The sequence below is a fragment of the Watersipora subatra genome, chromosome 2 (assembly GCF_963576615.1).
Source record: "Watersipora subatra chromosome 2, tzWatSuba1.1, whole genome shotgun sequence".
NCBI lineage: Eukaryota > Metazoa > Bryozoa > Gymnolaemata > Cheilostomatida > Watersiporidae > Watersipora > Watersipora subatra.
The window spans coordinates 59,622,702-59,645,112 of record NC_088709.1 but is presented as its reverse complement, the minus strand read 5'-3'; the positions used below and the strand labels follow the sequence as shown (position 1 = coordinate 59,645,112).

The 22,411-nt window shown below is 36.9% G+C and overlaps 1 protein-coding gene across 1 annotated transcript in view; it reads right to left on the bottom strand.

Moving 5' to 3' along the window:
* LOC137388842 (beta-TrCP-like) overlaps nt 1–20,546 on the bottom strand; it is a 33,483-nt gene extending 12,937 nt beyond the window's left edge. The window contains exons 1-5 of the mRNA XM_068075304.1: nt 20,318–20,546; nt 17,216–17,305; nt 14,974–15,217; nt 10,289–10,475; nt 4,611–4,710 (exon numbers count right to left, since the gene is read on the bottom strand). Coding sequence (XP_067931405.1) covers nt 4,611–4,710; nt 10,289–10,475; nt 14,974–15,217; nt 17,216–17,305; nt 20,318–20,389 — 693 coding nt within the window. The 5' untranslated portion in view covers nt 20,390–20,546. The remainder of the gene's footprint in view (nt 1–4,610; nt 4,711–10,288; nt 10,476–14,973; nt 15,218–17,215; nt 17,306–20,317) is intronic.
* Nucleotides 20,547–22,411: the final 1,865 nt, after the last annotated feature.

Genomic DNA, 22,411 nt, shown 5'->3' with positions numbered 1-22,411 from the left:
TTGAAATCACTTATTGATCCATGGGCTGAAAGAGTGGGGTGGTATCGAGAGGAAGATAAAGGACTTTGATGAAGTTGTATTCGTCAAAAATATTTCCTTCAAGGCCATGAGGATGACCAGGAGTATTGTCGAGGACCACGAGGCATTTCATCGACAGCTTCCTTTCAGTCAAATACTTTTTGACTGAAAGGATTAACAGATTAACCCATACCAGCACAGATTAACCCATTCCATGAAAACTGTCGCGTAACCCAAGCCTTCGAATTAGCTCGCCACATAACTTGGAGTTGTTCTTTCAACATCATCTGTCTGTTGAAAGTACGTGGGTTCTCCGAGTGATACACCAACAATGGTTTGACCTTACAGTCACCGCTGGCATTGCCACATAAGGCTTAAGTATGATAGCCTTTCATGGGTTTACGTCCCGGTAAACTCTTCTCTTCGGTCGTGATGAATGTACGCCTGGGTATCTTTTTCAAATAAGACCACTTTCATCGCAGTTGAACACTTGCGAGGTGTAACCTTGCTGCATTATTATCAAGGCAAATGTGTTGATATATTCCGCAGAGGCTTTTGAGTCCAAAACTGCCGCTTTCCCATGCCTCACAACCGAGCGTATCGCAGCGCATTTTTTAAAATTGACGAACCAGCCAGGACTCGTTTTGAATGTTTTCTCTGACGTCGGAGTCTCGCCTTTCTGCTTTACTTTTAAGTCTTGATAGATAGCACTGACCCTTCTACATAGTATCGTTTCAGTTATGCTGTCGCCGGCCAATTGCTTGTCTTTTATCCAAAACATAGGCAGTCTCACCATCTCATCATGAAAATCGCTCCGCCGTTTGGAAACTATGGTTAGTCCTTTTGCAGACTTAATGCCCTTAATATTGTCCTTCTGTTTGATAATTTTGCTTATTGTGGATGTATTTCTGTCCTAATGGCGAGCCAGCTCAATTACGCATACACTTTTCTCATAACTTTCAATAATTTCATGTTTAATATCAAGTGTTATCATTCACTTTTTCTTTGCATCATCCTTCATTGTACCAGTTGGCTTTCGGTTTACGCACAGTACTTTTAATTCCCTTAATTCTACACTGACAAACACACACAAAAAACACGATGCAAAAGTATAAGCTGGCAGTTAAAAAATGCAGTGATGCAGTTCTCTTGAGACACCTCTGACGTACCTGGCGACTGACTCGCGTGCTCGTATCTCAAACATGGCTCGTATGTTTGTGCTAAAACTTGCTTAAAAGCTGGCTCGTATCTCAAGTTTGTCGTATTTTGGGGCACTCGTAAGTCGAAGTATGACTGTATTTATAAAAAAAACTTGTATTGTACATGACAACGCGTAAGTTTTGCTCTGCTAAGAAAATGTTTGGATGCTAATATGGACTAGTTGAGTTATGCAGAAGAGTTGAGGTCAGAAGATACTGCAGAAGGCATTGACGGGCAGAAAAAAACGAAATGAGTCCAAGCCAATGCAACAATCAAAACGCAACTGGCCGAGCAAACGATGCAGATTTTTGTTTAAAAAATATTCACCTTTGTTTTTGTATACATTATGAATATTGTTTATGTGACTTGTTTTTAAATATATATAATTGTAGTATTTGATAGATTATTATTGTGTAACTTAGTAATTTGCAGATTTATAGCATACTTTAAATCATTTTTGAAAGCACCATTGCAGTTATCTGAACTCAGCTTTCAGTGAATTGATGCTAATAACTCATCTTTTACTGCACATAACCCAGTTTCTACTGCAAACTCTAGCAAACATATCATTAAGTGCAATGGGTTTACTGCAAAATTGTTAAATATTATTATAAAATAAAAAATACGCCGTCAAATTTAGAATGATGAAATAAAAATTGAAAGATCAACTTTTTGCAGTGCAGTCTATGAGATTTTCAGGAGTTAATTGCAAGCAATATTTATCAGCTTGTAGAAATATTTCTCAGCTTTTAAATGCATATTTATTTAAAGATCTACGACCATTTGGAGGTAAGCTAGGTCAGCCTTCTCGTAGCCATGTCAAACTATAAAATTGCTAGCTGACAGGTCCAGTATGCTGGGCCATTCCCAGCCGTATGAGCTTGGTATCGAAAGGGTTAATAAAACAGCCAATCAGCAGTCTCTATGGAATCTTGATACTAATAAATGACCCAAAAGTGTGTTTGTTATAAACAATACCATTACTGTATCTAGACTTCGAGCTACAATATGAAACCCCAACAGAAGGCAAGATACATGAATAGTAAAGTGCATAAGGATTGTGGGTGATCTAAACAAACCGAAGACATCACCTCATCATTTTGGACCTTGAAGATGAACTCACACAAAATTTTAGTAGAGTTTATCAAAAAGTAGGCCTATCCGTATTTTTCTATTATTAGCAAATTTTTTTGCATTTGAAGCAACTGGACTGCCAGAATGTTTCAAGATTAAAATCGACAAAACCTGATTACGGTTGAAACGCCCAGAAGAAAAAGACATGCAAAACAACATCACTAGTTGTTATCGCTGTGATAGTTGATATCAGCTAATCGTTCATGTTGTAGCGTTACGCGTTTCAATTCCGTCAGTCTCTTCTCGATACTGTCAGTATCTTCGCAACTATAGATATATAGTATGCTAGATATGATATAAGTGGGCAGGCGTTTGCTGTACGTGATGTAAATCTAACAAGAATAGTGGTGTAAAGATGTTTGTCTAAAAGGATGGGTACGTAGTCAAATGCAGTAGTGAATACACGGGCTAAGCATGTTAAGGGGTGGTCACACAAGCGCCGAACCGAACTAAATGACGCAAAACGACGTCGTTTTCAGCTCTAAAAAGTTCGGCTGAGACATTCCTGGCCGAAACGAACTATTTCGGTACTGCTCGAAATTTCGTGCCGAACCCTTGCTCTTATTGGCTGGTTAAAATTCTAGAATTCTAGCGAGCACGCGTCACATTTCTTCTTACGTGCGTGTGAGTGAAGTTAAAAAAGAAATGGGACGATACTTTTATTTCGTTAAATAAACAACATGAAGCGATTTACGACAAGGTTCACCCGGACTTGTGATTGGGTTGCATAAATGTAAGATGTTGCACTTAAGTTTTGCATAAATGTAAGGGAATGGTTGTGATTTTCTTTCGTGTAAAATATAAGTAATGTGTCATATTCATCCTGATGAACTATCGTTGACTGATTTATTTATGTAAAACCACAGTACTATGATGAAGACTGTTTTTGTTTGTTAATTACTCAGCATAGAAAAACATTCATATGTTAATAAAAAAAATATAATTATGTTGATGGGAGGGGTTAGCAAAATATTTGTATCGAGTGATTTATTTTGAGCAGCCGAACGATCTTCTGATAAATCTGCTGTGTAATTATAATTTATAATTGTTCCTCAAAGTTTTTTTTGTTTACAATAGAAATATTTAACTCAAATACATAACAACTACTAATGAAACCGTGTCCTGTCTCTATACGCATGGTATCTAGGAAGCGAAGTTACTTCGGTGGCCGTGTGATATGTGCCACGAACCGAACCAGCCTCCGAACCAATCCTACGTCGGTTCGGTGCTCGTGTGACCACGCCTTTAGCCCGCTCTTTTTAGCGCATCATATGACATCTTTATTCTCAGCCATTCTTCTGTCGGTTTTATAATGTTCAACATTTAAAGTCACGTAGAACAATAAAATACATTAGAATTTATTCTCTTTATAAACAATGCCAACTCTAGATGCACATATATGATAACAATAAAAAAGATCACAGAAGCTCAGGAAGAGCCCCAGCCTTATCATTTGGCAAGTAGGTATGCTAGGCTGTGAACTGCCATATGCTGATAAGGAGGTATTCTCACACGATGCTGGGAAAGCCCAACAGCTAAAGAGCCACATTTAGGTTCCACTTCCATATTGAGACATCGGTGACAAGTGTCCCGCTATGATTGTCAAGGGCGACTAGCAGCCTAGTAATTAGGAGAGGAAGTGAGCGCTAGCCAGTGTAAACAGACCATGCTGCGATGGACTCATTTGACATTCGGCTTTAAAATATATGTTATGCTATGTAAACATAATAGTCTATTGAAGTAAGGTCATAGATGCGATATCGCTGTGTAACAGGGAGTGGTTGCGCAAGCTCACTATCAGATAATTGACTGGTTGAAGGCTTACGCAAATAAACAATTTTATTGTGTCAAGTAATCAATGAAACTTAATGGGTGGCAGCGGTATAGCAGAGGGTTAATATTCCAGAGTTAGTTTAAAACGATCTATAGATAGATCAATTCATGAAATCCAACTCCACAATGTCATTCTCGCCTCCTTCAGTGTGAAATTGACATGAATACAAATGGTAACCTAGGGCGAGAGTAACGGTAACACCTGTTGCGTGGTAACTCCAGACAAGAAGGCGTGAAAAGATAGTGAGGTGAAAAGGTGAGAGATAAAGAATGGAAGGAGGGGTGTGCTGAAAAAGGAGAGATAAAATAGTGGGAATGAAAGCGGTAATACAACCGCAAAGAAGCTGATAGAGTGATGTGATAAAGAAATTAAGGGGGTTATGACAAGAGAGGACTAGTTAGGTGAAAGTTAGTTATGCACTCACTTCAATGTCGTCTATAATCGTGGGGTAGAGTTTCCTGTAATAACAGTCATCATGACAGGCAGCAGCCATCATGCAACTAGGCTTGAACAACTGCTCAATCCTGGAAAAGACATTATATCTGATCTGTCAAGACATTAGTAAATCAGGAAGATTAATCATGCAATGGCCTTAATGAGTATGTGACCTGCTATTAACTAAGTGTTATCTATTAAAGTACAAATTCCCATGGAGCTTTGGCTCTTCCTAGAATGGTGTAAGTAATATTCCATCTTGCTTATTTACACCACAAAGAATGGTGATCATCTCAGCTCCAAAGGCACTTCCATGTATGGAATTTTGATTTTCACAAATACTTTCAAGTAACTAAGTCCACCGGTTTTAAAAAACATCTTCATGCCTGTAGCAGAACCTATAAAAACATGCATCACGAGATTTAAAAGGACTCATGAGCCTTCAGAAACCCCTATAGCAGACTGTGAAAAACTGATCAACCTTTTCTACGATCAAATATGATTATTTGCATGTGTGCAAAACACAACAAGTATTACTCTAATGGTACTTTTATTGAAAGATTAGGGCACTTCCAGCGTCACACGTACCCTACATGGGTGTAGGCCTATATATGACAGAATATCAAAGAATATCCATAGTGGAAGAAATTATGTGGTCCTATGTAGATCCATAAACTTGAATCATTTACCATATGCTGCTTTCAACTTTATGTGACTCATAAATTACTCTATTGATTACCCACGGAAGGATCTAATGAAACATTTTTAGCGTCCAAGGAGATGCTATACGACATCATTCAGTTATCATAAGCCTAAGTTGACTGATTCTGATCAGTTCACTATGTACCATCAGGTACCCCAATAAAAGCGTCAACTACCGCACTTCTGAAGGCGTGAAGGGTGCACGACTTGAACTCAAGGGCCTCAATGCTCAGAGAACTCCAGAGCCCTTTGAAGGATGATAAGAAATAATTGCTATATTACAACACAGTTGTAGAGACAGTCATCAACTACAGCTGGTTAACAGCATTCTTAAGAAGCATCCATTACATTGGATAGGAGCCAAAACAGCTTTGATACACATCAAGCAGCACACCCAGAGTCCAAAACCATAAATTGCATAACGGTTGGAAGCATAGGGCTGTATCGATTACTATGACAGGCCACAATGTTTGCTTAGCATAAAACAATAACAGGAACAAAGACTATCCACAGGCACTGCCTTGAGGAATGTTTAACTGGATAAAAGCTAATGCTGTCACAGACAAACGGTCCTTGGATAATAGATTAGGCCTAGTCACGCCTGCTACTAGTCTATACAAACGTTTGATTAAGAAGAGTAGGCCAACTTCCTAGCTAGCCAAGAAGGGTAAAGCCTAGGTACAGTCTCAAGAAGTTTAAACCAGAAGTGCCCGATGAAATAAACCGTGATAATCGTAGATGGACAGCAGAGGCTCTGGGAAGAAGTATCCCAAAATTGCGCAGGAACTTAGACTCCATATTTTGTAAAACAGAAATAACCAAAAGAACCTATTACAGAAAAGAGAACTCTCCAGATAGTTCCGTTACACTCGAGGAAGACAGAAACCTGTCTCTGCATACAACTCCGCCAGTGAGGTAGCTAGATAATAGGACATCATTCATCAGTCTCCACAAAGCTAATCCCTTCCAGTTGTTGAATAGGTGTCAGTTTCTGTCATGTTTGATACAAAATATATCTTCCTATACTTCATCAAAATAAAGAGAATTTACAAGCAGACGTGCTACTCCCGGTTTCACAGCCTGATTAATTCTGCCAAATTTCCTGATAATCCCCATTCCTATAACTACTCGCATTTGATTGGGTAATTGAGACCAAATTTGCTTATACAACAATGATTCCAAAGGTAATTTTAACATCAACAACAACTACTTCCTATACAGGAAGTATGCGCTGGTGACTGAGCCACTGTCTAGCATGTAATGACAAATTAACTGAGTGTTTCCTATAAGATATGTAAGTTCGGTCTATTCGTAGCTAGAAGACATGGAATAGTAAATGACCCTTGGCTTGCTACAGGAAATGATGAAGACCCCCAATGTTTGCCTTTAAAGATTTCCCACTGAATAGTAGGTATTGTATGAGAGGTGGAAGCTTTCGAACTTGCAGAGGAAAGTACTAAATTGATATGACCGTTGCAGATATTGTTTCAGCCTGACCCATCTGAATGAAAGCCATATTTGCTCGGATAAACTGAAAACGAAATTAGACTAGCTATTGGATCAGAGCAGTCAGCAATGGAGTTACTCAACAATTCAGATGTACAATGTATTTTGTTCTTAAAGGTTGACTTGCAACCAAATTCACATTACAGTTATTTGATATCAAAAGATTCACCATGTTTTACTCTGTTGTGTTGTAGGTGCAAAATACGTGGAAATGTGATTACAAGTTCTTAAAAGCTAAAAAACGAACAGTTAATCGCAGCCACACGAGACCCGCCGTAGTTTGGATTCTCTTTCCAAAACGGCTCCAATGGGACGTAGTTGTACAATATGGCTTCTGTTTACACTTTTAAGCAACCTCATTCGTTGAAATACTTTCCCGAATATACTTCACACATTCAATAAAACCATGTCTATTGTTCTTACGCGTCAATTTTACCGTCATTGTAATGCTGTCACTTTCAGCACTGATATCCTATTAACCCTCTCACCCCTGATGCCAACTATTTCGGGAGAAGTTGTTCACACTTGGGCCTGAAGCCAACACTTTCGGGACACTTTCTGAGTAACTTTATTGATACTCCTTTTGTGTTTATCGTTTTTTTATAGCTTTATTTCGAAAGATAACAGTCTGAGGATAGTTTTGATACCAGAAATGTGGTTGGATAAAAGCATTTTACTAGGCAAATCCCGTGATAGATTTCAAACTTCAACTCTGGAGGTCGCCATATTGAATGCGTTCGCCGAAAGACGCCGGCTATATCTTACAATCTAACGTAATAATTAGTTCAGGTGAAGAATTTAGCAGTGACAGCGATCTACAACAACAATATGACCGTTTATTAGCAGCACAAGGCGGGTTTCAATTGTACTACGTCAAAATTACTAAATTGTTATAACTTTTAAATTTTTCGAAGAAAAAAAATTTATTTGACGAATCTTTTCACAATTTTAGTTGATAAAAACGATAAATTATATTAGTTTTGTACTCCAGTTGTTTGCATCTCGTGTTTATTATCATAACTGCAATAAATGTTGTCCTTATAGAATGTAAATATGATATAAAGACCTTATATACCAATTGATTGAACAATGGAACGGAAACTACATTATGCCATAATATTGCGTATAGGCTCATAATTTCAGTTCTATTGGTTAGAACTCTAAATTTTTTTTTGCAACTTGATGATAACACATTTTCTTGTCATCCTAATATGTTACTGAAGTGTTATCAACCAAAAAGCTGACTGGTAGTAGCAACCAAACTTAGACTTTTCGATTTCCAAAAAAAGTATCGATTTGAATCTTATCAATAACATCCTATATAGATTAACCTAATGTGTATATATTAGTATCAAAATGTAGCTAAGAATGTTACCAACAAGTTACAAAAAACTATTTCCATTTATCTTGAACGCAGCTTTATTTATGCTCAATCTAACACACCTCACTTTATTAAATATTGAGTGTGAAAAATTAATTAGGCCAGGGGGGCACTCAACTAGAAAATAATTAGGGCTGAAAGGGTTAACCTACCGTAAAAATTCGTTTAATTTTTTTAACTTAGCTCGAAGGAGTACATATCATTGTCTGATAAACATGACGAGCCTGTTGGTCATCTGTGATAATCGAAAAATGCTGCAGAAATTAATCCCGAAGTATGGGTCACATGATCAGATTATGACTAGACGATTAGACCAAGCCGAAACAAAACTGTACGGTAGGGTTTATCTATATTTGATACGGGGTCTTTGGTAAAACCCGAAATGTTTGTCATAAACTAGTGTTACGATAAGTTTTATATTGAGCCTTTTATTGGCCTTTCAATTCACGTGAGAACATAAGATGACTGAACAATAACCAACTGTAACGACTACGTCAGAGAAATAAACAGATTCCAATCTATGGCGGCTTTTCGTTTTTTTAGCTTTTAAGAGCTTGTAATCACATTTCCACATATTTTGCACCTACAACACAACAGAGTAAGACATGGCGAATCTTTTGATACCAAATAACTGTAATGTGAATTTTGTTGCAAGTCAAACTTTAAGTTGGTGTTTCCTAAGAGTAGAAGATAAACTCTGTAGACCCCAGGTGACAGACCAGTTCCTCTTCACACGTATAATGGACACCCGACCTCAATATTGACGAGCAATGGTACAATAGCAGCATCGTGCACTACCATAGATTTTAGGCATTTAAAAAAGTATATTCAGTTTGTCTATTGGCAGCCATCTTTGAAAAAAGTTTACCAATGAGACTAGGAGCCAGACTAAAAGCTGGTTGAACGCAACGAACTGTAATGATCTTCATGTGAAAGTTTTAAACAAAAACATGGACTTCGGCACAATACATTTCATGGTGTTTTTAAAACAGCGTTATATGCAATGTGGGATTTGACATGACTTTTATGCTAATGAAGCAATTTCCACATAGGCTGTGATCCCAAAAACCAAAAACTTGCAGAAGAAACACACTCTTCAGAGCATCCTTTGAATAAAGTTGAAAGAGTTTCAAAGAATATATCTTCTGCCCAAATGTGGAAGTTGGAAGCATAACTAATAGATAACCTTTACTAACAAGTCAAGTGTTGCTTAAGAGACAGTGGGTTAAGTAGACCATTTGAAAATACAAACACCCCTTTATTGTATTAAACCTTTCACTGCCAACCATGTACAAATTCGGCTATCTGCCAAGTGCCAGCCATTTTACCGAAATTTGCCGATATTACTTCATGATATGTAAACAGTATTTTTCTCAATTTCAATCTCTATCTAGAACATTTTTGTTACATATTTTATTTTGCCAACATTTTAACCAACACTGCTATGCAAAAATTCAATGGATCTATACTTTGTGCGATGATAAAGCTATGTGAAGCTACGATCGATGCGAAGCTAAAACGATCCTCCACAATGTTCCTTACTCTTACAAAACCATTACTTTCACCACTATCAGAAACAGTGCTGCTACTATAATTTAATCACCTGTATAATCACGAAAATCTGAATTGGCTATAACGTCATCAACATAACTAATTACCTGTTTTCTGACTCGCGGTACTTAATGAACTTACACAAAAATTGTTCAGTTTTAGATTAGAAACTCTCAAACAAAGGTTTCGAATTGCTTCGTTGTTTTAGGTAATTATATAGAGAAATCTTCGGACAACACCGTCAATTTCACAAAAGTCTTGAAGACCATGGGTTATGTTGTCAACGAATAATCAAATTAAGTTACTACGCAATTGCTGGGAAAGTCGCAAAAATGCGTCTATGGCAGTCGACCCTAGAAAACGCATAAATGCGTCTTTGGCAGCGAAAGGGTTAATTGGTCCAAGCTCTTTGTGAATTAGGTTAGATCAGCATACATGCTCATACAAAAGATAACTTTTCAAATATTTTCCCATCTCAATAAACTCGGCTGATATACGCAATGCAAGTCGTATATACGACTACTCACCATCCTTTCCTCTCTGCTAGGCCTCGCCATAACGAATCAGTCCGCACCATGTGCTCTATCAACTTTTTCCAGAGCATTCCATCGCTGATTACTCGACGCCACTCTTTACAAACCCGCTCAGCAGCACACAATGATTTGGCATCTAGATATCCCAGAATCTTCTCGGCAACATGATCCATCCCTTTGGCTACAAATAGGACAGCTTAATATAATTTGTGGCTTGATGACTCATCTACCATGACAGACTAAGCTGGAACTCCCTGCTGCTTGTAATTACATGTCCTACTAGCAATGGGACAATGACCTATCAACAGCGGAAATTTGGATGATACCAAATGATGAGAGGGCCAAAGGAAACCATGTTAATAACCTGGCCCTCCATTGTTCTGACCACTCACTAGGGAGTGTTAACATCAGTGTCTATGTCGTCTCATCCTATCGTTTATGCCTAGACAAAGGAAGTTCCGCTCGACTAAACAACATCCACTATATGAAACGGTTTTTCAAGAAATACATGTATAGCACATCGGCTGATACTACCAGCCTGGAACAAACAGTCTTATGTGTAGTGGAGAGTGAAGCCAAGCGCAGGGAGTAACTGTATGGCTGCAATCAATGTATCGTGTAACTTTGTAATCTCAAAGAAGCATAACAATAAAGTTCTCATTAGAAAAATTAAGCCTGTATCACAGACATGCAGAAAACTAGGGAACTTCTGAAATGAAAAACAGCTATCGGGGTCACCTATATCCCAAGGCCATAGTTCATCATTAAATGCCTCGTAGGCACATACAATAGATACATGTATATCCAATCATGCTAATACCTCTACTAAATACAGTGAAACTCGGATAACTCAAACTTCAAGGGACCGAGCAAAAGTGTTCGAATTATCAGAGCGTTCAAGTTATCAGAGCACTGTCACAAGTCCATGTATTTACTTATTTATTAGTAGATACATGTACATATACAAACTATAATATAAATCAAAAGCACAAATGACTTGTTTCAAATTTAATGCTTCTAATGTAAAGCTTAAAACGTTTTTATCAAAAAGTATAGAGATTTTTCTATCACTTGAGATTGGTTTGTTGTTTGAGGTGATGTTATTGCCAGGACGTTTTTTAGATTGACATTGGCAAAACTTGATCGTTGCTGAAATGCTCAAAAGAAAAGACATCTTTTTCTTTTGAGCGTTTTACCCGCGATCAATTTTGCTGATTTTTCTTGAAGTTTATGCAAAGATTACCTTACTTTAGCTGGGATTCGTTAAGAGCAACACTCCGAGGCAGTTCAATTAAAAGTTCTACGAGGTTTTACGGTACATTGCATATCACTCACGCTTTTTGAATGTATACTTATTGAATGTACACACGTATTCTGTGTTTAGGTCAAACAATGAATAGTTTTTTTAGTTAAGACAACGTATACGTTTAATTACAACAATTTTTAAGACGTTTTAAACATTCAACATTCCGACGTTGATTCAACACGGAATCAACGTCGGACAACTATTCATCACGGGCTAGCCGGGTCACGCACTCAAAGATTTTCGCCACGCAAATACAAAACAAAAACATGCTGTTTTTGTTTTGTATGTGCGTGGCGAAAATCCTTGCGAGCGTGACCCGGCTAGCCCGTGCTATTCATCGTATATCAGGATAAATCAAATTTCACCAAACCTTTAGAAAAGTCGTTGACAAAAATATTTTGCCGATGGAGGTAATAACGACGCTTATGAATTACGAAAAGTTGAGGTTTACCTCTATGGCTTGGAATAAAGTGATTTTCTAAAGCGATAGCAACCGTTTCGGTAGCCGTTGGGCAAAAAACAGTTCGTTATAACAGTGTTGAGTTCGAGTTATATAGAGCCATTTATCATTGCGCGGAAACGGACCAAGCAAATCCATTCGAGTTAACCATGTGTTCGCTATATCCGAGGGCGAGTTATCCATGTTTCACTGTATATCCAAATTGCAATAACTGCGGGTATATTGAACATGGATAGCTCTATCACAATGACATGCTACAGCAATTGCAGAAAATAATGAAAATGGCGACTGCAGACGGGTGCATTTGCACGGGTGACAAAAACTAGTACACAATTTTCTATAGCAAAACTAAGCTAAATGGTGAGCGAGAAATAATTATAACCACTACATTTGTTCCGCTGAGTAAAGAGGTACGAAGGAGCGGTTGCCAATTGATCATGACGACAATGATGTTGGCCAGTTTATCCGCTATTAGCCCTAGAACCTATAAAGAAAGTTCTTCATCAAGAACACTTGTATAGCAAAGTGTTCTTGATGAAGCAAAGATAAAACAGATACAGACCGAACATTCCCACAAGTTCAACAGTGGTGCACTCAATAGTGATTGGTTTCAACTTCAATCTGGAAGCAAATCTCCATCTCTAGCAATTGTGAATCAGCGAGTCAGAAATTTATGTCTAGAATAATATCCTCATCTGAACACTGTCAGCGAAAATAGCACGAGATGGAAAATGACTTGGAAGAAGGAAAACCCAGAGGAAGTTTTGCTTAGTATTTTATAATGAATGGCATCGGTTTAATTGATTTGACTAACAAAAAATCCCTCATTTTGTCACGTCTGTTGCAATAGTATTTCATCATTTACTTGAAGCAGGCTAAATGAAGGAGGAAAGGTGAAGGAGTATTGCTACATTGTGCTTCTGATCGGTTTTTCCTAAGGCTGCTGTAACAACCCTCTATTAACAATTTACCATTACAGCTCATAACTACAAACAAAAGTCTGCTATCAGTAAATTGTCAAATATGAACGTGTCATCGGTCCTAAAACTGCTAAGGTTATCACCTCTGCCAGTTGCGACAACGAAATGCGCCGCTTATCTCTACTCCGACATTTTAACACACAACCTTTCTAGCAATCCAGTAAACAAATATATGCATATGTATATAATGTATTCTTTAATCTAATTTTATATATAATTGGTTCAAAGAATAATGCATAATTAGCTTTCAGCTACAGTCATATTCAAGGATGTAGTCTCTCCTCATATAAACTGTTATTATATATAAAATAAAATTGAACACAGAAATGTAAAATATTACTGTATTTATTTCTTTTTTTAAACTTTTTATTATTGTGCATTAACAAATTATATTAATTACAAGCAATCAATATATCGAAGTTTTTTACTATCTTTTGAATAGCTCGTAGCAGACTATTCTACAGTAGACACTCCTACAACGTAAATAATCCTTTCCAGTAACGTTTACTTTATAGGGATTTTTTATTATATGAACAGTAATATACATGTTAATTGCCTAAACCATTCAAAGATCTTTCTAAACTCACTCCTTTGGCCATAAAAAAAAAAAAAAAAACTAGGCATAACTTTTTAATTTGTGGACTGAGAGCCACAAAAAGAGCGGTACTACCTGTTCATTGTCTATCTGTACTCAGGGGTCAAGGTTAAGATAAAATATATAATTCGACGATAGGCCTACTCCAATTTGTGACATTAAGACTGGTAGACCGACGATGTAACACCTGTGCCAATCAATTGCCTAATGATTGTATATATATAATAGATATAATATAGTTTTTTCTCTCTCAAGTGCGGCGTGATAGGTTACCGTTCAAATAGAATGAGAACTCGCCCGACTTGATACTTTACGTTATATAGAGATTTATGCGTAGAACGAAGCAAAAACTTCACATAAATTCTTTACGTTATCGGGAATTTACATTGTAGGAGCGTTTACTATACCAGCACTAGCTCTGCATGAGGTTACCATACATGGGTGAAGCAAGGCTGTGATGGTGCATCAAACAGACAAAACAATATATCTAGATTCTAGTCAACATATGGTCTAAAAAACTTGGGCATATGTGTCAAGGACACCTTGTAGAGTTCCTCATCATCAGAACATAAGAATAGATATGACCAATATAAACCACACTCGCATGCTCCGATGCCATCTTGTCTACACTGGTATGAGTAAAGACACAAACTAGAGCATCAACCAATACAGTATTCAATGAACCTAATTAACATGGCCAATCAATAAGATATCGATGAACTTTTCCTTGAAGAATGACTCATTTCAAAATGTTCACGAATCAAATCTGTGGCCTAACATCACCTCATGAAATCATAATGTAAGTTATAATTCTGTGAGCTGATGGAATAAAAATTAGAAAGTTATTCAAGTGCCAATCATTTCAGTGAATTTTTAACTTCCTTGCATTCTGTGTTTTATTTAGCTATATACAAGGGGGGTGGGGGAAGTACAAGCTTGGCACACACCACTAAACTTGTCACATGTAAAAACATTACTTTGCACTCTCTTATTTGGCTCTCGGTATGTGTCGGCCATCCAGATTTGGGCCAGCTGTGATTGGCTCACACAAGGGATAATATAAGTAAAGCAAACATTTCTTCATAGAAGTATGTAAGGAAGTTTTATTCTCTGCGGTAAGCCGCATTCCATCTTAATCCTTACTGAAAAAACATACTTCAGTCACCAATAGTTTCAGTAAATCCACTATTTTTAGCTAAAGACAAAAGATTGGACTATTTAAGATAGATGTCCCAGTTAGCAAACTTTGAACAAACTATGGGCAGTCAGCTTCTGATCAAAATTTAACAAGATAAAAACAATGAGGCAACAGTCAGAAACATGACAATCGGGACGCACCTGGCAGGGCTGTGATGAAGTCTCGCTGCAGCATAGGCTTGAGGTAATGGTTGACCTGGCCATGCTGGTGGTGGCACATTCGACCGAGGAGCTCGGTGACAAAAAGAACCTGCTCATCCTCGTCCCACTGCTCAAATCGTTGCACGCAGTCTGTCTGCTCAGAACCAAGCTCCACACCTTGAATTGCGGACCTGCTGCGTTCTGTTTGGCTCTTTATCGAGGCCACATTAGCTGCCAGATCAGCCTAGAGCAAACGTTGGTCAAATCTTGTCAGGAAGTGATTTATTACTAATGTTAGGAACAGTTACAAGTGCGAACATGACTAATCATTGAACCTCTTCGGTCAGATGCAAGTTAGTAATAACCCACTTAGATCAACGGTCAACCAGATGCAAAAATCTGCCACTTGATTGAACTAAATACCAGCCTATAAAAATTAGTTGTCCTCTGTTGGCTATAAACATTTTATGTGTGTATTTTAGTATTTATGCAGCCTTTATATTGGCTAATGAATCTATTATCAACAAGTTATACCAAGAGAAGTTTCCATGAGAGTTTCCAAGAGTTGTCTCCATTGAAGCAATATATTTTCCTAGTACTCTGAATTGCTTCATCAAAAGAAAATGTATACATAACAAGAAAATATACGTCGTGTTAATCAAATACCGAACAGCTACCGCCTCAACAATCTACCTCATGACATACTAAGGCATTTCCCACACAAGAAACAATTCAATAGTTTTTGTTAAACCCTCTGTGTTATGTTATTTTGTTCATTAAAGAGATGGTTGTAAAAAGGAAACACATTTCCGAGGTCAACTTCCAAATCATCTTCTATCCATGATTGCAGCAGATAAGCGACATCGGAAGCTTATACAACATGAAGTTGTAAGCTGTGCATATAATAATGACCCACAAAGAGTGTTGAGTCATCGACATCCAGGATCTATCGCTAGTGACACTCTTCGGGTATTACAATGTATGGAGGCCAAACTAAAAAAGTTCCTAGTAGGGCATTGTAAGGTAGTGAAAAGGTAAGCCCATTTATACTGTTGTCAAGGGAACGCTGGAGATGAAATGAAGTGGGTTAGAGATTTGACATTGCGTAAAGATGGATAAGGATAGATAAACTGGTCAGACGAACACAAAGACTAACTAAATATCTCCTCATTAATTCTATACTAACCTATGGATCTTTAGCAATGACCTTGGCTCCAAGCTATCAGTAGCGCGACTTACAACGAGTTGCTGGTGTAAACTTGGATAAAAAAGTAGTTGATCGATTAAAAACGGAACCAACAAAAGCATACATGACATCAGAGACTGTCAGATGGACCGATTCCGCTTAAAATTTCAAGTTTCTACGAACGAATTTATCGATAGTCAATAAACAATCTCAATGTTCTGATTGGTCTCGAGATCACTTTGGGCAGTGGGGATAATACAATTATTCATTTATGGCCTTAAAGGTTGATCGACCGTATTAAAAAATAAAAAATACATTGATTACTGACCTGCAGGTAATCCGACATCTATTTACCAATAAGTACACTTTCAAAGGTGTATAAAATATCTATGAGAAATGAGCAAACAACCATTGCAGCTGGTGTTCCCATTAACTTCTGGCTATCCTCTACACATCTCTTTTAATTATGTACACATACAGTAAACACTGCCTTTTCTTAGTCGATTAGAGAATATCTGGCAAATGAATAAAAACTTCTATATATAGATAGAAACATTGGTTGGTGGACAACAGGTTACAAGCATTGAATACGAGTGAATAATTTGAACATAATTTAAATATTTCACGAAAATGCATAACGCGTATCAGCGACATCCCTACCACTCGGTCCCCGCGTACCATTGTGTACATCAATCATCATAAACTCTACCATAAGTCTTCAACGATTGTGAGTATGTGATTGGAGCCAAAATATCAAAAAACACTCTCTACCATACACATACCAACTACCACATCGTGCTACCAAAAATCCAAAAAGTGTCAGCTCACCGTTTGGTTCTTAAACACGCAATAACAAGGTGTACAATTGAAATATGTCTCAGAAAATACACAACATAATAATGACAACACAATCATATCTACAAAATGGACAAAGAAAAGTGCGGCTAAATTAATGTACCACAGCAGCAGTGTTTCCTAGATGAAAATGGAAAGTGATCAGAAAACAACAGAAGTGGCAAATACAAGCTCAAAACTACAACGAATAGCTTGGCTTACTCGATATCGTTCTTCAGCTATACTTTTGAGATTGTGGGCTGGTGTTGATGAATCTAAGACATGTTCCTCAAGCATCGTTGAATCCAATTCCTACATGCAAATGCGAGGAAGTAACTTTAACTATAGTTTAGACAGAAGTGGTCGTAAATTAGTCTAAACCATCAGCGTAGCATACTAACTAGCAACTAATACATAGTACATGCAACTGACTCAGTTTATCTTAAATCTCAGGTTTATCTTTTGCCAACGTCTATATAAAAACATCCTCCCTCACAACTGTTGACTAATAAATACTAGTAAAATGTGACGGCAGATGCAACTCTTTCAGGCGGTTAAATTTTATATCGCTTCCAATAAAAAAAGGTACTCTTATGTAAATATAGTCCTATTTTGATTATAGCTTTTACAGGTATATTGAAGGTGATAGGTTAGGTCTGGTTCCCGTTCTATATACTGACACTCAATTTCATCTAGAACAAAAGATCATCAAACAAAAAACTCAAATTTAGCAATTTTATCGAAAGTTTGCTTCAGCATAACATACAAACACAATGTCTTATCAGGTTTTATTACACTTGGTGGTTCTTATTCGTGGCGCTAAATGATACACAAGGTATAAAACCTGCTGCAATGAACATCCGCATTCTCTTGAAGCTAACCCAGAACTGTTCGTGCCTCATGCTCCTGATAGATTATTGCAATATACTCAAAAGCTGACTTGCAACAAAATTCACATTAGAGTTATTTGGTACCAAAAGATTCATCATGTCTTACTCTGTTTTGTTGTAAGTGCAAAATATGTGGGAATGTGATTAATAGCTCTTAAAAGCTCCAAAACGAACAAAATCGGAATCCCTTTCCGAAACAGCTCAAATGGGACATAGATGAACACGATGGCTTCTGCTTACACTTTCATGCAACCTCATTGTCGAAATACTTTCACAAATATACTTCACACATTCAATAAAACCATGTCTATTGTCCTTAAGCGTCTGTTTCATCATCATTGTAATGCTGTCACTTTGAGCACTAATATCTCAAAACCTATCTTAAAAATTTGTCTAATTTTTTAACCTTATCTTGAAGAATTGCATATCATCCTCTGATAAACATGAGGAGCCTGTTGGTCACCTGGGATAGTAGAAAAAGGCTGCAGAAATTATTCGTGCTGTTCGGTAAGAAGTATGGGTCGCATGATCAGATTACGACTAGATGATTAGACCAAGCCGAAACAAAACTGTAAAGTAGCGACCATCTATATAAATTTTGATACAGGCTTCTTTGTAGAACCCGTAGTGTTTGTCATAAACTAGTGCTACGAGACGTTTTATATTATTGGCCTTTCAATTCAGGTGATAACACCACGTGTTAAAACAATAACCGAAGTGTTTGAGAGCGTCGTCAAAATAAAGAGATTCCAATTTACGGCATTTTCGTGATAGCTGCGATTAACTGTTCGTTTTTTTAGCTTTTAAGAGCTTGTAATCACACTTCCGCATATTTTGCACCTACAACACAGCAGAGTAAGACATAGTGAACCTTTCCATACCAAATAACTGTAATGAGAATTTTGTTGCAAGTCAACCTTTAACAGTGACAACCATTCCATCAATATTGATGAATAAGGTAATATCAGAGTGTCAACGAATTCACTCAGTAATAGTCAGAGCTTTTACCCAGCCAACACATTTGGCACAACAGAAAGGTGTTTAAGCACTTCCAAAAAGGACATTACCAGTCTGATAGGTTTCTACTGACAGGCACCATTTGTCTTTATATTCTCTGAGGCTCGATGGTTTGTCATGCATTTAAACCGTTCTGACACAATGAATTTTTAAGTCTGCTCAATTTAAACTTGGAAATAATCTACAGCAAAATTGGTTCCAATGATTGGAATAACGAACTGCATGAGTACAGCAATAACATATTTACATCCATGTAAGGAGTAGGAGATTGTCATGTTTCAACCTTTTCCATTTTAAAATTATAGAAAGCCTTTAAAAGCTGATTCTTGCATTAATCTAAATGTTGCCACTCTTGAGAGTAATGTGTTCTCTGTAGCTTTGTGTTCCATAGTTTCTATAAACCGCATTACGTTGAAGGTTGATGATGTTGGCTCTCATTACAACTATAAACGACATTATGTTGAAGGATGATGTTTGTTAAAATTTTGTTGACTCTCATTGCTACATCTGAAACATTTGGCTATAATAATGCATCAAAGCAGGTAAATACATGGCTATGAAAATAGCAATCTGAATCTTGACAGTAGCTTTTCGTTGCACAATTGAAGCTGTTCGAATTTTTATTTGAAAAGGGCAAGAGTGTGCTACTTGTCAATAAATATTCACTACATAGTAAAGAAATTAAACTAATGCAGTTTTCACTGACATTAAATCTTCACTGTATAGGAGGTGATGTGGCATATGAGATATGGTATGTTACAAAAGACGTTAGTCTACACCAAACAGAATAGTTTTTTTATATTTCGCACATCGCTTTGAGTAATTCTATTTTTATTGCCCTGCCACTATCAGACTAGATCACTTATGCCAATTCAAATTTTCCTGCCGTTCCTCACTCGTTTTCAAACTACAAAGAGCTTTTGATAACATTCGACTTAGGTTATTGTAGTAGAACACTAGCCACATTTTCGATGAAAGGCAGAATTGGATGTTTGGTCTACGCCTATCTAAAATGACATATCGAGTCGGTTATAATTTAGCATTTCATATTTCACTATTATTTAAGTAGTTTGAAAATAGCAACTCTGACTAAATTAAAGTACAATCTGTATATTTGAGCCGTCCCTAATTGGCTTAGTGATATAATCCAAGGTTTTGGAAGTGTTCGAAAAACATTGTGTTACAAAACAACCAACTATTTCTTACATACTCTTCTGCATGATTTTTAAGAAGTCTAGCCAACAAAAAGCTAATTAATTTAGCTTTAATTTCTATCTCGATCTAGAACATCTTACGTGTAACAAACCCAAAATGTGAAAAAATGGCAAAACAGCGCCATGATGGCAGATGACTAAACTGCCAGTGATAGTTGAGCCTTAAGATAAAGGCTTGGAAAAACAAAAATGTGAATACTTACACCAATTCCACCCTCTCCATCTGAAGAATGCATCGAAAGATCTAGAGCATCATCGTCGTTATTTGCAATCATACTTCGCGACTTTATTTACAAATAACGGTTAGACCAACTATTAATAAAACTAATAACGAAAATGGAAAAAATACTTCAATCCTACCAACGTTAAAATAAATTATGTAGTTCCAGTGTTTGCGCTAAGCGGACGACTATTTCGCCTGACTACTAGCGACTACGGTTGCCAGTTTAGTCATGAGATATGATTCATCGAGGAATTCTACCTAATTTATATGATAGTCGATATTGCGCATTAACGCAGTCCGATTAATCATGGTCCAGATATCGGATGTCTATGACAGAAACTACATTGTTAGACGTAAGACAACTCCAATCTTAGTGTTTTATGCCTTCCGTTATTGTATGGGAGCTTATATTATCATCACGTGAACGGCTCTGAACTGGCCTTCTTTCAACTTAATTCATGTGCTGCTGTTTTTTCTAATAACACTGATACTGCTCGGTATATTTACATAATTAAATTAATTTTTGAAAAATCTACAAGTCTGAAGATGTCGACGTACATATACAGCCCCACCATATAGGGGGCTGTATATCATTGCTTTGACCTTTAATTTTATTGAACACTTGATAGCTAAAAATGTTTCCGATGTAATTTCTGATAGATACTTTAACACATCGTACTACAAGATCCTAAACTAAAAGTATCCCAAGTGCTGTTTGTAATCCCAATAAAACTATTTTAAGAAGTTTAATCTCAGCTTAGGAATAACATTAAATTGAAACACGCAACAAGAGTTTAAGCTTGCAAATACATGTCATAACAAACCAGCGTACATAAGTTAATTAGTATTTAGTGCCTACAAGTGCTCAGATTTTGCTCACAGTTTGCTCAACACCCTCAAATTTAAATTTCAAATCGAAACAAACTCTAGCAATGCTAAAAAAAATGGTGTAAATGCAGATATTGCAGCGGGAAGCAAGGATGTCTTTTTTGGTGTTCTATACCACTATAGCACTTGACTTTTTTTAATAATATTCATTAATAGACATTTTTAAAGACAAAAGACAGAGCGCTAGTATCATTGTGAGAGCTAAAAGGTTAAAAGGTCATGCGATGTAATATTGTCTATAACAAGTATATTTGAGTGTCAAACTTTACCGTCTCGGTCTCAAGGAAGATTTGATATATGGAACAAATTTTAGAACCAGTTTGCGTATTACTTAAGGTTTGCAACCATGCTAAAGATATATGATTTATATACTTCTTGGGTTAACTTTTAACAAAACGAATTAGTTACCTTAAAATCCTTAACTCATTTTTTTCCCTGCCTGGACTTTATTACTTCTGATCAAACACCATCTTTTTCAGTGAGATCTTTAGCAGTTTTAGGACTGATGACATGTTCATATATGATAACTTACTGATAGCAGACTTTTGTTTGTAGTTATGAGCCATAATGGTAAATTGTTAATAATAGGTTGTTACAGCCGCCTTAGAAAAAACCGATCAGAAGCACAATGCAGCAATACTCTTTCACCTCTTCTCCTTCATTTAGCCTGCTTCAAGTAAATGATGAAATGCTATTGCAACAGGCATGACAAAATGAGGGCTGTCTGTTAGTCAGGTCAATTAAAATGATGCCATTAGCCATGAAATGCTAAGCAAAACTTCCTCTGGGTTTTCCTTTTTCCAATTCATTTTCCATCGTGTGCGGTTTTCTTTGACATTGTACAGATTCTAGACATAAATTTCTGACTCGCTGATGCACTGATTGCAAGAGAGAGATTTGCTTCAAGGCTGAAGTTGCAACCAATCACTATTGAGCAGACCAGTCACTATTGACTATTGACCTACATCCCTGTTGACCCATTCTTCTAATCCCAGTTAGCACTGCTAAATGTCTCTTTTTATCTTGGTATGTAGCAAAATTTATATCTTTCTCTGTATTAAGTTTGCCCAAAAATAACTTACTTCCATACTTGCACAGTGAATGGCATCTAAACATTTCATTTATGTTTATGTTCGGCTGGCTGGTAGTGCTTATAACTCGTATAGCAAAGCCAACATGATATCAT